The sequence below is a fragment of the Thermobia domestica genome, chromosome 16 (assembly GCF_964235325.1).
Source record: "Thermobia domestica chromosome 16, izTheDome1.hap1.1, whole genome shotgun sequence".
In the NCBI taxonomy this organism is placed as follows: Eukaryota; Metazoa; Arthropoda; class Insecta; order Zygentoma; family Lepismatidae; genus Thermobia; species Thermobia domestica.
This window is the reverse complement of record NC_137469.1, coordinates 34234698-34250331: the sequence shown is the minus strand read 5'-3', so window position 1 is coordinate 34250331 and position 15634 is coordinate 34234698. Positions and strand designations below refer to the sequence as shown.

Genomic DNA, 15634 nt, shown 5'->3' with positions numbered 1-15634 from the left:
TACGAACACAATGAAGAGCGTTTATCAACGATGAAAGATAAGCGAGTCATTATGTAATATACTCCAATAATAAATATGATTTAAATGTTACATCATACTTTGTCGCGGAAGGATTCTGATAACCTCTAGATGAAATTAACAAAACATCAGGGCACAACTTAGGTACACGAATTGAAAAAATGAGACGAGACGATGCAAGAGACTATATATATATATATATATATATATATATATATATATATATATATATATATATATATATATATATATAAACTTAATTTATTGATGGAACAGTAGTGTTTCGAAATAAATTTACTGTATGTTAAAAGGGAGACTCTAATAGGTAAATAATACGATAAAACTGATCAGATATCCGATACCGGCCTAATTTCGGATGTTTCCGATGTTCCTTGTCATCCGCCACTGATATAGGACCGTGTTCTATTGTGAGATGGAATGTCCTTAAAGAAACTGCATTTTTAAGAAAAACATTTATCAGTTTTTGGGGTTTTCAGAGCAGATTAATACTTTTTCTTTTTCATTCACCGAAAGGATGAAGGAACTACAACATGGCTCAATATTCTAAAACGATACTATTCCCCTAAACGAATTTATTTTGTGAGTACAGTTATCTTTGCTGCATGATACTAAGCGTCCTAATATCGGATAGTTAAACCTGTCAAATATCAGACAACTGATACTAGGCAGGATTGTAACGTTCTTCCAGAATTTTATGCAGTAGATTCATTACAACTATTGCCTCCAATGGGCACATGAATTATGCGATTATAGTGATAATTGGAAGAGTACGTGTCTGATATTTGTAAGGAATAAATTAAGTTAATTGTAACTGTATGTAAAAACAAATACTCATTTTGTAAGTATAATAATACAGATGGTGATACGAAAAATGGAAACACCTGAACGAAATTGCAACTTACCAGATTAATATGGTGTCGGGCCACCTTTCGCCTTCAGAATAGACTTGATGCGACCTGGGATGGAGGCATAGAGATCGTGAATGGTAGCAAGTGGAATTTTACACCATTCCTCGTGCAGGGCATCGGCCAGTTCTGTGAGAGAGGATGGAGGTGGAAATCGTGGCCGGAGTCGTGTTTCCAAGACGGACCACAGATCTTCAATTATGTTGAGATCTGGGGATTGGGCGGGCCAGGGGAGGTGTTGAACTTCATCCCGATGTTCCTCAAAACACGCTGCAACAACGCAAGCTGTGTGAATGGGTGCATTATCATCCTGGAAGATGACGTCATTTTCCGGGAAAAACATCCGGACCATAGGATGCAAGTGGTCTCCTAAAATTGCGACATAATCGTTGGCAGTGATTCGTTCGCTAAGTGTGACCACAGGACCCAATGCAAACCATGATATGGCGGCCCACAGCATCACCGAGCCACCGCCATGTTTCACAGTTGGGCGGAGACACTGCAGATCATAAGCTTCTTTGGGCGTTCTCCACACATAAACACGGCCCGTGGTTGGGAATAGGGTGAAGGATGACTCATCCAACCATATCACACGTTTTCAGCCTTCAACGGTCCAAGTTGCATGGTCGCGGCACCATTTGCGGCGTGCGAAAGCGTTATGGTCCCTGATGAGCGGTTTGGCACGTGCAACACGACCCCGTAAGTTCATGTCATGTAATTCGCGGCGGATTGTGATTGTCAAAACAGGGTGGGGGGGGGGTGCTGATTGAGTTCCTCCGTCACTTGCTCCGCAGTGGCACGACGGTTCTGCGTGACAATGCGTGACCCGGCGTGATCTGTCACTCATGATTTTCTTCCGTCCACTGTTCCGCTTCCCCGATGTGGTTTTCCCGTGTGTTGTGTAGGCCGTTATCACCTTCGACACTGTCCCACGCGACACACCTAACACAGTAGCCACTGCCGTCACACTCACTCCAAATAACCGCGCACTAACAATTTGCCCTCTTTGAAAATCTGAGAGGTCTCCCATTTTACACTACCTCCGTCTGCTGCGGCCACTGGACACTGCTGTTCCACTGCGCCTGACGTAGTATGGAGACCGACCTAACACACCACCACCAGCGGTCCGGCGCTGCGGGCGCCACGACACCACTGCCAACCCATACATCTGACGTGTTGCCAACTACAGGTGTTTCCATTTTCTGATCACCATCTGTATGTAACGATAATATTTCTTTAACAGTAACATTAGAATAAATACCCGTTTCGCAACACATGTAATTTTATTGGAATTCCATATTAAATTCTCATCCGATATTAGGAATGCCGACTATTCGATAACAGGACGATTTTTTTAAACTCTTAAAATATGTCTTCCCTCTCCCCTTAAAAACAAAAATGCAACACCACGGAAGATTTGTATCACATCACATAAAAGGTAAGGGATTAAACATTCACATTACCAAGAATTATGCATTTTGAATAATTTTTAGTAGGTTAATTATAGTAATTTTAAAAAGTATCTGATATTCGGTTGGCTTACATTAATAATAATAACAGAACAAATCTTACTACAGAGAATGCTTGTTTCAAAACACAAAATACTTGCAATTTGTACAAAATAACACATATGGCGCACGTAAATAGTAAGTTAAAGATTTGAGATGATTTAAAAAAAAAAAAAACTGTTATTCATTTTTGGCTACAAGAGGTAGGTAATAACGCAGGAGCTGGTAAAATCACAATCAGGAAAGAAATCAAATAATTCTGACTGAACATGGATCTCTACGACGAAGTTACACAGTCTGAGATCGCACTCAGGATACTTAATACTTAAATCAGAGGTAAGCGCCCTGCCTCTTAGCCCATGGCTAATCATAAGCGTTCGCCACGCGTTTTTATTACTCATGCGTACGCTTGGAATACGCTGACCATTTATTTAAATATGGATGGCCAATCACAAACGCGAAAGCAATAAAAACGCGGAGAAAACGTCAGCTCGAGTGTATTTGATGCGTTTCGGAACAACAGACCGCCTGCTGTTTAAAAGATGTCTAAAGGAAGGGATAAAAAAAAAAAAAAAAAGGAAAGACGTGTTGCTAGGCAAGGGAATTTTAGCAAGAAACAGCTGCTTGGAAGATGTTTTGTGTAGAGTATTGGAACTCTGCTATTATAGACCTGGACCTGGCAAAGAAGATCTGAAGAAACTGACTGGTTCGCAGTATGATTTATAGCTCTGGAGAAAGTAAAATTACCGAATAGCTACCTTGGTCGCGTTCGCTACGGGGGGTAACGCTTCGAAAACGCACTCTCAAATAGCCTAATCCTTAGTCACTGTGTTCCCTGAATTAAAGACACTAGCGATTGAAAAGCTCTAATCGTTTAAGTCTTTTTCTATAGTTTGTTCACTAATCTACATCAATTACACAAATACTAATGCTCAAATCTAAATATGGTATCAGCCCTTGTCTCAATATTAAACAGCAGTCTTCATGTTCAGTATTTCCACTATTCATTTTCAATTGATTAAATTGAAAAAAAAAAAAGAAGTTTAAGTTGCAATTAAATCGCTACAACATATTTACTGTTGAAATTCATAAATATTAATGTTCATATCTAAATGCGGTTTTGGCTCTTAAAAGTTGAAATTAAATCGTCAGTGTAGTTTTAAATCGACAAACTATCTGCACTAACGATATCTACCATTGTCACGCAGCAACATCTGTTACCAGGGTGTCTACTAAAATTCCAAAATGAAATTTCGTGACTTTTTCTTTACGAAACCATAATTTCCTAACATTCTCAAGAGCGAATTTGGGTGCAAATTAGGCCGAATTTTCATGCATGCGATAGAAGAATGCTTTGCTTGCGATTTAGTAGCGTCTAAAGCCCATCATAAAAAGACACTTTTGGTGGTGAATTTTGACGTTTAATAGAATAAAATTCTCTAGTCTTTGCTTATATTTGTATAGATAAAAATATTTGTAACCCAAAAGCTAAATTTCATGACTTGTCCTTGACTTTCATGACCATTTTCTGATTTCGTGACAGATAAGACACCCTCGTTATCATGATTTTTACTATTAGGAATTAGCATGACGGAATGAAATATCTGTCGTTCATAAATAGGATACATTTAGTGTTATCTGAAAGGCGATTTTTCACTATATGAGAATATTTTGTTAAAATCACCTTATTTCTTGGGATGTGAATCGATAAGCAAGAGTAATTTTATCTTTCTTTCTGTACAGTACAAGATGGGAGGCAAACTAAATGAAATCTGTAGTTTTACGACTAACTGTTTCTAGCTTGTCTATAAGCTACATCTAAAATAATTGTAATACAAAGATTTCATATTAAAATTAGGAAATATATTTTGCTTTACCTATGCAAAACTATATATTTACTACACTTGATTATTAATTTATTATTATCATCATCAGCGTTTCATTTCTAAAAATAACGGTGACGGTACGCTGGACCTCATGTTTATAATGAAAAGCTGCATACCTTTCAGGGTAATTATAATAATGTCCAGTTGCATATCACTGCAGTCTTGTAACTAAAAACTCTTAAGTAAATATATATAAAGATGCTTTAAAAATGTCTGATTCTTACATCTTAATTTTATAATACAATAAACGTAATGATAATTACTATTTCTTACTGATTTGTTTCTTCCTTTTTCTTCTCTTTTTGTAAACGGGCGAAAGTAAGCTGCTATTCTTTGTTTTCAAAAGGCATCAAGTGATCCACAAATACTGAATTTCAATAACAACACACATACAATACACTGTTCACATAATGTTCTTCAGAGTACTAGTCACGCTACCAAATAGTTCTACAAACCTCTACTAAATTCATTAATCAACTTTCCGAGGGAATGTTTTCACTTAATCCTCTTCCTAACAATGAATAAAAACAATTAATTGGATACATTAAAATGGGAACTGAGAAAAGGTTTTTCTACGTAGAAAGTACAGAGGTGTAGTCATTACAGATTTTTTTTTTTTTTTTTTTTTTTTTTTTTTTTTTTTTTTTACTGGCTTTCAGTTTAGTTCAGTTCAATTCAGTTTAGAAGAGGAAATATTCCATTTTCATTAAAAAGGTGCCGGTACGCTGTATCGTTGCGTACTGAAAGAAGAAAACCTGATTATTACTATTTTTATATTCCCGAATGAAGTCTAAAAAGATTAACTTCTGAAAGTAAAATTAGAGCTCACCACATTAACACTGATCGTTGAAGAACAAACATTCATAGCACAGTAGAATGTAATAGCAGCTGCTCCACATACGTAAGATAAACAGCAACAGTAATATCAGTAACACGCATGAATATCAACATTACATAACTACGGAAATACGCGTACAACATAACAGTAATAGTAATATTTTTGATTTGTGTTACTACTGCCTACACACAATTTCATTTTGAACATCCATTTCATCATTGTTCCCATTACCCGATATATGCAACCCGCTGCGCAGTACTGTCTCGTTGGCTGCCTATACGAACGGCGTTTGCATCCTTCCTGCGTGTTCTCTCATCTTCGTGCATTGAGATGAATCTGCGCCTCTTTCACATACGGGCAACATACGTGCCCAAAGCAAAACCACTTATTTTCTGTTTTTGTTCTTTCTTCCTGCTCCTTACCACCCTTTTCCCTTATTTCTGTAACACATTTTGACAGCGTGATTGGTCCATTTCCGGATGTTCTAGTTTCTTCTCATGGGTGTTTTCTGCCTTATTGCCTTGCTTCGACTATGGATGGTAGTATTTCGTACATTTAAACTTTTCCGATGTCTCTTCTCGTTTTCGCTATATTCCACATTATCACACTTTGACTCCATTTTTATGTGCCTATTTGACCCTTTCAATGCGCTTATTGGCCGATATAAAAAAATATGTGTAGCTTCTTTTTTGATGTTCTTTATGTCTGTGCAATCTCATCACAATCGGCGTGTTACACTGAGGTACCCTGCTTTGTGAGTACTTGCATGCAATCTGTAATAGGATTATATCATCTAAAAAGTTCTAACCTTAGAGGAAAAAAGAATGCTTATGAAGGCACCCTAATATTGAATTCTACTCAACAAAACTTTTTTTCCGTTATTAAATTATAGAAATGTGGATTTTAGGACAAAACGGCACGTATTTTTGGTGTGTATCTCGTATGTACACTCATGTCCAAAATTATTGTCGCATTTCTATAACTGTCTTCTTGTAAGAATATAATTTGATAATGATACTTTTAATAATGATACTATGTGTATAATCGGGAAATGTATATTTGTGGAAAATTTCATAGGAAAAGAGTTATAAATACGAAAATTAGAATGAGTAAAACAAAGTGTTGCTAAATGGGTAAGGAAGTTTTATTTTCGTTTTATTGTTCTTATTTACTGCTCTTTTGACGTGAAATTCGCCACATACATATCTTTGCCGATTATACAAATAATAACATTATAAGAAATACCCGGCGAATTCGTTATCAAATTATATTTCTACAACAACATATTTATAGACATGCGACAATAATTTTGGACATGAGTGTACATAAAGTTGTAGGCGACTGAAAGAAGCTCCCTTACACGTATATTTATATACGTGTAAAGAAAGGAGAAAAAACTGTTGAGATATTTTATTCTATGTTAAAAAAGAAACTTTTTGGCGCAGTTTCAAAAAATATTGCATCAAGGCAACCACTTGGCATGTACACATGAATTTTAACGTTCGTTGATGGCTAGCTTAGAAAGTTCTTTCATAGAAGAAAAGACAACTATAAAATTGTATATAAAACAGTCTTAAAATAAACAGTAGTTAATAAACTTCAGAGTAATGTTTATACCATAAAACTAAAGGAAAATATTATTTTCATAAATACAAATATAATAGTCAAAAAATATTTCACTTAGCACTCTAATGTTGATTCAAGGTTTTCTTTCTTGAAAGCCCCGTCACTGCGAAATTAAAATACCTCTAATTTTACAGTAATTATGTGATAACTTCAAGTAGATGAAAGATAATCGAAAAGTGGAACAAGAGCTCACTAGACAATATTATTTTACATAAGATACCGTTATCACGACTCACTTGTCTGCTTTCGTTTTCCAGCCATTTAGAAAATCGGCATTCATTTTCGTGTTCTTAATGGCTGCAAACGGAAAGCTACTAAGTGATTCGTGATAATGGTACCTCATGCAAAATAATATTGTCTAGCGCGCTTTTGTTCCGCATTTCAATTATATTTTATCTATTTGAAAATATCATATAATTACTGTAAAATTAGAGGTATTTTAATTTCGCAGTGAGTAGGCCTCTTAAGGGTACACCCATCTGAAAAGCTAACAGGAATATATTAGATGAATAGTTTGTGAACAGATTGATTCAGATGGTGGCGGCAAAATTAATATATTAATGTTAAGATTTATTTTTTATTTGTTAAGATATCCTTCAGGAACCTATTTTCAGTATATAACAAGTGTTTTTACCTGTTGTCATTACAGTCATGCCAATTATGAATTAAAATATACCTAAAAACCCTGGGTCCGACTAATGAATAAACACTGAGTCTCAAAAGTTCGAACTTTAAAGAAATATTACTCAAGACTCAAAATGAATAAAACGGAGTTCTGCGTAAAAACATAGATAATTTGGGTGTGTGTATATTTTTTTTTTTAAAATAAAGTAATTCGGGTCACATTTTGACAAAACGAAACAAACTGTCAACTAGCAGATATACAAAACCCGACCATAGTTCCAGAAAAACAACACGCTCATCTGATGCTAATCCCCCAACTCCCACAAATTAGTTCCTCCTTGCTTTAACAGATCGAATTTAGTGGTATTCATATATCTCGAAAAAAGGCCTGAAACCTCTCCTCTGGAAGTACAATTAGGGCAGCCGAGCGCATCCATTTCAGGTATCTTTTGACTTTCGGAAACAGCCAAAATACGCACGAGACTAGAAGGAAATTGGACGAATCATCAGAATGTTGTGCTGTGCAAAAATTACGTTAAGTCGCATAAAAGGATATTACCACGGTGCATTGTCCTGACCTTTGAATTTCACAGTTCTGCCCATTTTCAATTGAAAGCGACATGCAGATGACGGGGAACGTTCAAAGTGTTGTCCTTTGTAACTATGTCCTTTCTTTACGTACTCATGATAGACAACAACAGCAATCAAAGATCACAATCAACATGACATTGTTTTTGTCTTTGCGGGCGAGCTTTTTTCTGGTTTTTGCGAGGTTCGATGACGCTGAGTCGATTGTGCCTTTGTTTTCAGGTTGTACCTTATGTATTCTTGTCTTCACAATTTTAGACCCGTGCCGAGACCACACAGTAGCAGCCAACATAACCATTCCTACGTGACAGTAGATGCAAAGGTGTGCCATATAATTTTCCCCTAAAAACAAAGGTCAAATACTTTTCAGGCAGGCCTCGCATAAACAGATACATAAGTAACATTAATTTATGAAAACGAAAGACTTATATCAAGTTTCTTTGTGTTCAGACATACGTTAAAATATTACATTTAGATTAAAATATCATGGAGAATATTCCAAGTTTAACTTTTATCTTCCTAATTTGGCTTTTTCTAGGAGGAAGACTAGTTTCAATACATACAAGTAACTATTTATCTAAAACTTCTACTTTTTTTTTTTTTTTTTTTTTTTTTTTTTTTGGGTGTGAAGCTTCTCTTTATATTCTGTAAACAAGATGAATGTTTAGGTGTTCTGGCGAACCAACGACACGACAATATCGATCAAAAAATGAAACATTAAAGCAGCGTTTCCCAACCGGTGTGCTGCGGCACACTGGTATGCCATGAATGGGCCGCTGGTGTGCCGCGAGGAATCGAAACAAAATTATTAATTTTATAGCAATCAAATTGCAAAACGTAGGGAAAATTTTATATTTATATTTCACATTACTATGAACCTCTACAATTTTAAGTTTCATACCGGGTTACTGTTCTATACATTTCTAATGTTGTAAAAAGTATTTGTTATCATTGTTATGACCATTAGTGCTTCTTTATTGTTGCAGACTATTTTGTAACTTGAAAATTTAAAATATCATTCAATTCTTTCGACAAATTACTTACATTTGTGTTTTAAAAGTAGCTATAAGAGATTTGTTTGTTCGTTCGTTATTTAGTGATCTAAGGTTGGATACAGTTTTTAAAAAGAAAGCGCATTTTTAAAATCTGAGTCCAATATTTCATCGCAATTGTTTTCTATTTTTAAATAGAATGAAAAATAAGCATAATGATTTACCGCGGGGGGAAACTAGTGATCTAGCTTTCTCCTCTGTGAGAAGATCAATAATCACAGAAAAAATACCACTGTGTTTTATATTTACAAATAATAATATCTATAAGTGTGCCGCGAGAATCCAAGTAACACCCGTAGTGTGCCGCAAGTTGAAAAAGGTTGGGAAACGCTGCATTAAAGGCAAAGCGTGACGTTGATCAGTCTAGTGAAAACTAATATTCCCAGCTCTAATTAATTAGTGTAAAGCATATGAGGTTCATTATGAAACTCGTTAAGCACATGCGAGTGAATTGAATTTGCGCGAATCAGATCAACGTCACGCTACACACTTCGTTCAGCAGTAGTACAATTTCACAGAGATTATGACACCAAATTATAGTTAAAGTACTTGTAGAAGGATTAATTTAAAAAAATGAAATCTAATTTTATCTCCCGTGGTTATTGCCTTTACACTTAAGGAAAAGAATGATTATTGAAGAATTGGTAGGATAAAAATGTGGGAGGATTGGTAAAAGCATTGTTAACTATCTTTATATAGAGTAGCTGCACGTTTCTTCCATCTTTTAAATATTCCATGAAATTCTACATCCACCCCAATATTCATATTGCACCAACAAGATAAGCTGTTCGTTACCAAGAAATACACTGCCATTTTTTTTTTTCATACTATACTACATACGAGAAACGACAGAAACTATGGTTACAATGTCGATATTTTAGAATTTTGTCTATTATAAAGGAATGAGGAGTGTGCGGTCATTTTAAGTGTCTTCATCCCGGCGAAATTAAAATACCGCTAATTTGACAGTAATTATGTGATATCTTCAAATAGATAGAAGATAATTGAAATATGGAACAAGAGCACCCTAGACAATATTATTTTGCGTGAGGTACCGTTATCACAAGTCACCAAGTGGCTTTCCGTTTTCAGCTGTTTAGAAACGCGAAAATAAATGCTGATTTTCAAAATGGCTCGAAATCGAAAGCAGATAAGTGAGTCGCGATAACGGTTTCTCATGTAAAATAATATTGTCTAGGGCGCTCTTGTTCCACATTTCGATTATCTTTTATCTATTTGAAGATACCACATAATTACTGTAAAATTAGCGGTATTTTAATTTCGCCGGGATGAAGACTCTTAATACATAGAGTTGGCACCTGCAGTTTCAGTCACTCGCCACCTACGGCACTTGCTGTAGGTGAACACAAATGGCGACTCGTTTGGGAAACTGATGTCGCGGAGAAGTCCGCCCAGTTATACGATTTTTGTGGGCGAAACATGTAACCGCGGCTGAAATTCACCGGCAGCTGGTAGAGGTTTACGGAGAGACTGTAATATCTCGTCAGCATGTAGAACAGCGTTTCCCAACCGGTGTGCCGTGAATAGGCCGCTGGTGTACCGCGAGGAAATCGAAACAAATTATTAATTCTATAGCAATGAAATTGCAAGACAAAGGAAAAATGTATATTTGTATTTCACATTACTATGAAGCTCTACTATGAATCTACAATTTTAAGTTTCATACCGTGTTACTGTTCTGTACATTTCTAATGTTGAAAAAAGTATTTGTTATCATTGTTATGACTATTATTGCTTCTTTATTGCTGCAGACTATTTCGTAACTTGAAATTTTAAAATATCATTCAATCCTTTTGACAGAGCAAACATGCATACAAATTACCTACATTTGTGTTTTAAAACTAAAAGAGATTTGTTTGTTCGTTCGCTATTTAGTGATCTTTCTTCTTAGTGAAAGGTTGGATACAGTTTTCGAAAAAGCTTAGTTTTAAAAACCTGAGTCCAATATTTCATTGCAATTGTTTTCTATTTTTAAATTAGAATGAAAAATAAGCATAATGATTTACCACGGGGAAAAACCAGTGATCGAGCTTTCTTCTCTGTGAGAAGGAGATCAGTAATCACAGAAAAAAAAATACCACAGTGTTTTATATTTACAAATAATAATATCTGAGTGTGCCATGAGAATTCAAGTTACACCCGTAGTGTGCCGCAAGTTGAAAAAGGTTGGGAAACACTGATGTAGAAGAATGGTGTAAAAAACAGTGGCGAAGCGTAATCCCACAAATAGGGTAGGCCCCATAAACTATCACAAATAACATTTAAAGTATCATAAAATGTTTAAAAGTATAGCCATTTCCCTACTGAGTTAAACAAAAGAAACTACCAAACTTATTATTTTAAAGAACTTTCTTAGCTGTATTTCTAACACTGCATACACTTAAATTTATTTGCATGTATACATATTAGTTTTTTTTTTTGTTTAGTTTAACAAGAAATAATGAATATTTATATAAGCAAAAGTAGACAGAAAGTAGTCTATTATTATTATTATTATTATTATTAATTATTTAACAAATATTTACATGGAGGAAAACACGCAGTATGTATTAATGGAATGTTCCCATTCAGTTCCACTACAAATATTTTGAAGTCCAGCTCATATTTTTTTCTGTCTGGGATTTGAAGCGGGGCCGAGGGGAATTTCCTTCTCACTTGCTGTTTTCATTTCATGCACATTTGAAAATGGAGAGACAGAAAAAGTAAGTAAATTATTACAGTTAACTGTTATATTTCTTGGATAAGCGTTTGTTCCTTGCATCTCTTACTTTAAAGTAAGTACAATACTGCATTTTCATTAATGCATCACGTGATAATGACTTCACTAGAAATGTTAATGCTCAGAAGGAACTTCATTTGAATCAGTTGTATTCTATTCAGTGACATATTTAATGGAGTGGCTTCCAGGCTTAAGCACTCGCCGAAATTTTATCGCAGGTTTTTCGTATATTGCAAAATTTTCACATTTCCAGGAAAAAAGTTAGCAAAGCCTCTCCCAAAACAACCAAAGTCCTCCGAAACAAACTCGTAAATACTTCACTGATTCTATGAAATGGAAAACTCAACTAAAATTATACAAAAATATTATTATTTTATCCTGTACGGTAGTGTTTGGTAAATTCATATATATGTTTTATATGTGTCTTATATTCTACAAGCTATTGTGGTCCAGGCCCCATGTAGAAAAAAAATACTCTGAATAACTCCTGAGAGTATATACCTAACTTAAACTATCACTAATAGAAACGCCTAATTGTACACAGAAACAACTTCTTACTCTGTGTTAAGGAAATCATTTTATAACATATTAGCATTGGAAGATGCCTTCAACGCTAAAACCAAACTCCCTGAGGCGAGCCTTCGCACCTTCCCAACAATGCGTGCAATCTCCAGCGATAATAGCTTCGCTCCTTGAGCGGCATAACTCGTTAGCCTGTCTAGCGAACTGGTGAGGCTCAGACGGAAGGGTCTTCAAGTGTCTGCAACCTACTATTTTGTTACTGAAAAAAACGAAATGAAGTACTGACTATTTTATAAAAAAACAAAGAAAAATAAACAATAGAAAACAGGGTAGGCCCGGCCTCAGAGCCTCATAGTACGCTTCGCCACTGGTCAAAAGTTCATGGATGCTAGAGAAAACGTCACCACGCTTTTGAAGCCCAGAGGACCACAATCACGCTGTTGAAGCAGCCCGGACTTAGCTCCAAGCGATTTTCACTTGTTCCTGCACTTGCTGTAGCCCATCGGAAGCCGTCACTTCGCTTCATACAGGGAGATGAAACACTTCGTGACAACGTGGCTGAACACGCAGGGGCAGGATTTTTATCAGGACGGAATTTTTAAACCCATCGTATGATGCGATAAGTGCCTCAACCGATACTGAAACTACTTCGAAAAATAACCTAATGTGTGTAACCTTACTTTTCGATCACTTCTCGTATGTTTCATGTCCTTTTGGAAATAATTCTTCTACGTTCCTTTGGATTCAGTTCTGAAGTGAATGTACACTACAGCACTGAGAAGTCGAAAGTCGAAATTTTCTCGGAAGACAGCCAAGGTTTATAATTAAAAGGTACCACCCTAGCATTCTCAGGGCAAAACACCAAGGGGAAACCTTGGAAAAACATTAGCCTGAGTGCCGGCAGTGCAATATAAACCAATTATCTTTCAATTGCACAGCAGTAACTGACAAGCACATTAAAACAAATGAAATTATAGGAGATTGAGTAGGCTACATACAAAGAATTTACTAAAACCGTGGAATTACTCACCCGTCCTTCCCTTTCAATATGCGTCCTTTGTGGAATGGCTCTTCCTTTTTCGCGAAGAGCTGGATGTAACATATCCGGCCGTAAGTGTGGTGGTCTCTCAGGACGTAAGTGTTCTGCACAAAAACAAACAAGAAATCAAGAATTTTGCTCAACTTCAGGTTTTTAATTTCAAAATTTCGCAGTAAACTACTTAGTCAAAGACATTCTCAAAACACAGACTTAGTCAAAACACAAGGTAATGCACAAATCAGAAAGCATGCAGTTAAGTTCTAGACAGGATACTTACCTTCTCCTTATTCACTGAAATTTTCGTGATGTGTTTAGCGACATAATAAACGAAATTTCACATTTCATTGATTTTAAAAGATAGGCATGCTTACTGAATATAAAAATATATTAACATCAATCTCTGGGACCGCGGTGACTCAGTGGTAGAGCATTCACCTCTGTTGCAGGGGTCCTAGGTTCGATCCCAGCTCGCGCCAAGTGAACTTTGTGATGGGCAAACACTGTGTACGTGGGTTTTCTAGGGGTTCTCCCGTTTCCTCCCAATTTCTTCATTCCATCATTTCATTCATTTCTTATCATGACCGTCTCCTTTTGCCTAGCCGGCATAATCGTGGGACGTAAAACAAAGATTTCATTTCATTAACATCTATCTCATAATTTTCACTGGATACTTAATTGAACATGTTTGGCTGCACATAGGAACGAATCACCACCACGAACGGTGACCATTGACGCGAAAGTAGTCAAGACCGGTGACGACAAAACGTCGATCATACACACGAAAATAATGAAATGAAATCTTTAAGTTTTACGTCCCACGGTTATGCCGGCTAGGCGAAAGGAGACGATGATGATCAGAAATGAATGCAATCATGGAATGAAGAAAGTGGGAAGAAACGGGAGAACCCCGAAAAACCTACACACACGGTGTTTGTCTGCCACCAAACTCATTTGGCGCGGGGTGGGATCGAACCAAGGACGCCGTGCACCAGAGGTGAACACTCTACCACTGAGCCACCGTGGCGCCATCATACACACGAAGAATAAGTATCAAAATGGTAATGTAATTCTCACAAACACGATTTTACTCTCATTAAGGCTGGCTGCACACTGATAAAGGACAGGACAACCGATTTGCGGTATACTATTGTCTGTCAAACAGGTAAAAGTACACTTATTTGTGAGTCTTGCATCCTTGCATCGACTGGTGTGGAGAATACTAGAATTAAATCAGTGAAATCCGTGTTTTGGTGCGAAGAGGCAATAAAAGTATGAAGAACACGCTTAAAAGGAACAGAAGTTATAAATATAAATTATGCATGGTATATCCCGACCAAAGAACGAGTGCAGACGGCCAGTTTTGTAACTACAATGTAAACATCAGTGTTGCTAACCGGTTAACTCGTAAATAATCTATCACCGTTCTTATTGACCTGTTTCACTTCACGCCAATGTTCAAGTTCAACAAGACAAATAAGTTTCAAAAGTTTTGGAAGTTATTTACACATTTTAAGTCACAAAAAAGTATACACATCTTTGATAATTATTTGACAATAACTTGCGAATAAGAGACCTCAGTATTGTACAAAGAATCAGATTCTCTCTCTATGGCAAAGGAAACTGAACTAAAATTGGTCGATTTGACTCGTTCCAAAGTTATAGACGAGAGGACGTATGGGATGTGTGTTATCTCAATGCTCGAAGATAGCAGTGATAAAACAACTGGTCAGAAATCATGCGACCGCTTCTTACACCAATTTATGAAGAAGAGAGGTAATAATGTTTAATATGTGAGTTCAGTATTTTAAAATAATGATAATTAAAAAAAAAAAGAAAGAAACTAGCCATCCATTTTTCGCAACCGTATGTAGCTCATTTTAATACTTGACTTGAAAATAAAGATCACAGCTGATTAAAGATGATTTGCCTTTCATTGAATTCTATCTATGGATAATAATATAGGCTTTCAAAAGGGACAGGCGGAGGCAGGTTGTATTAAACAAAACCCCACATCTGATACGTTTAAGCTATAGGCACCTTCTGCTCAGTGAAAAAAAAATGGGTCACAAACTTTATGGTCCATGAGCCAGAAGACTCTGATAGTCAGACCCATGACTCATCAGACTCGGAAACGAAACGTCGTCATACATATTTGATTTGATTTGAAGTTTAGTGTCTCTTTCAGCAGCGAGGCTATACGAGACGTGGACATACAGCTTAACGTGGTTTCTGAACATGAGCTCTCACGGAGAATCGAATCTGGGTCT

The 15634-nt window shown here is 36.3% G+C and overlaps 1 protein-coding gene across 6 annotated transcripts in view; it reads right to left on the bottom strand.

Moving 5' to 3' along the window:
* RIC-3 (RIC3 acetylcholine receptor chaperone) overlaps window positions 1-15634 on the bottom strand; it is a 144463-nt gene that overhangs the window by 96185 nt on the left and 32644 nt on the right. For all 6 annotated transcript variants that reach the window (XM_081742275.1, XM_081742277.1, XM_081742276.1 and 3 more), the window contains one exon: window positions 13359-13471. In XM_081742275.1, coding sequence (XP_081598401.1) covers window positions 13359-13471 — 113 coding nt within the window. The remainder of the gene's footprint in view (window positions 1-13358; window positions 13472-15634) is intronic.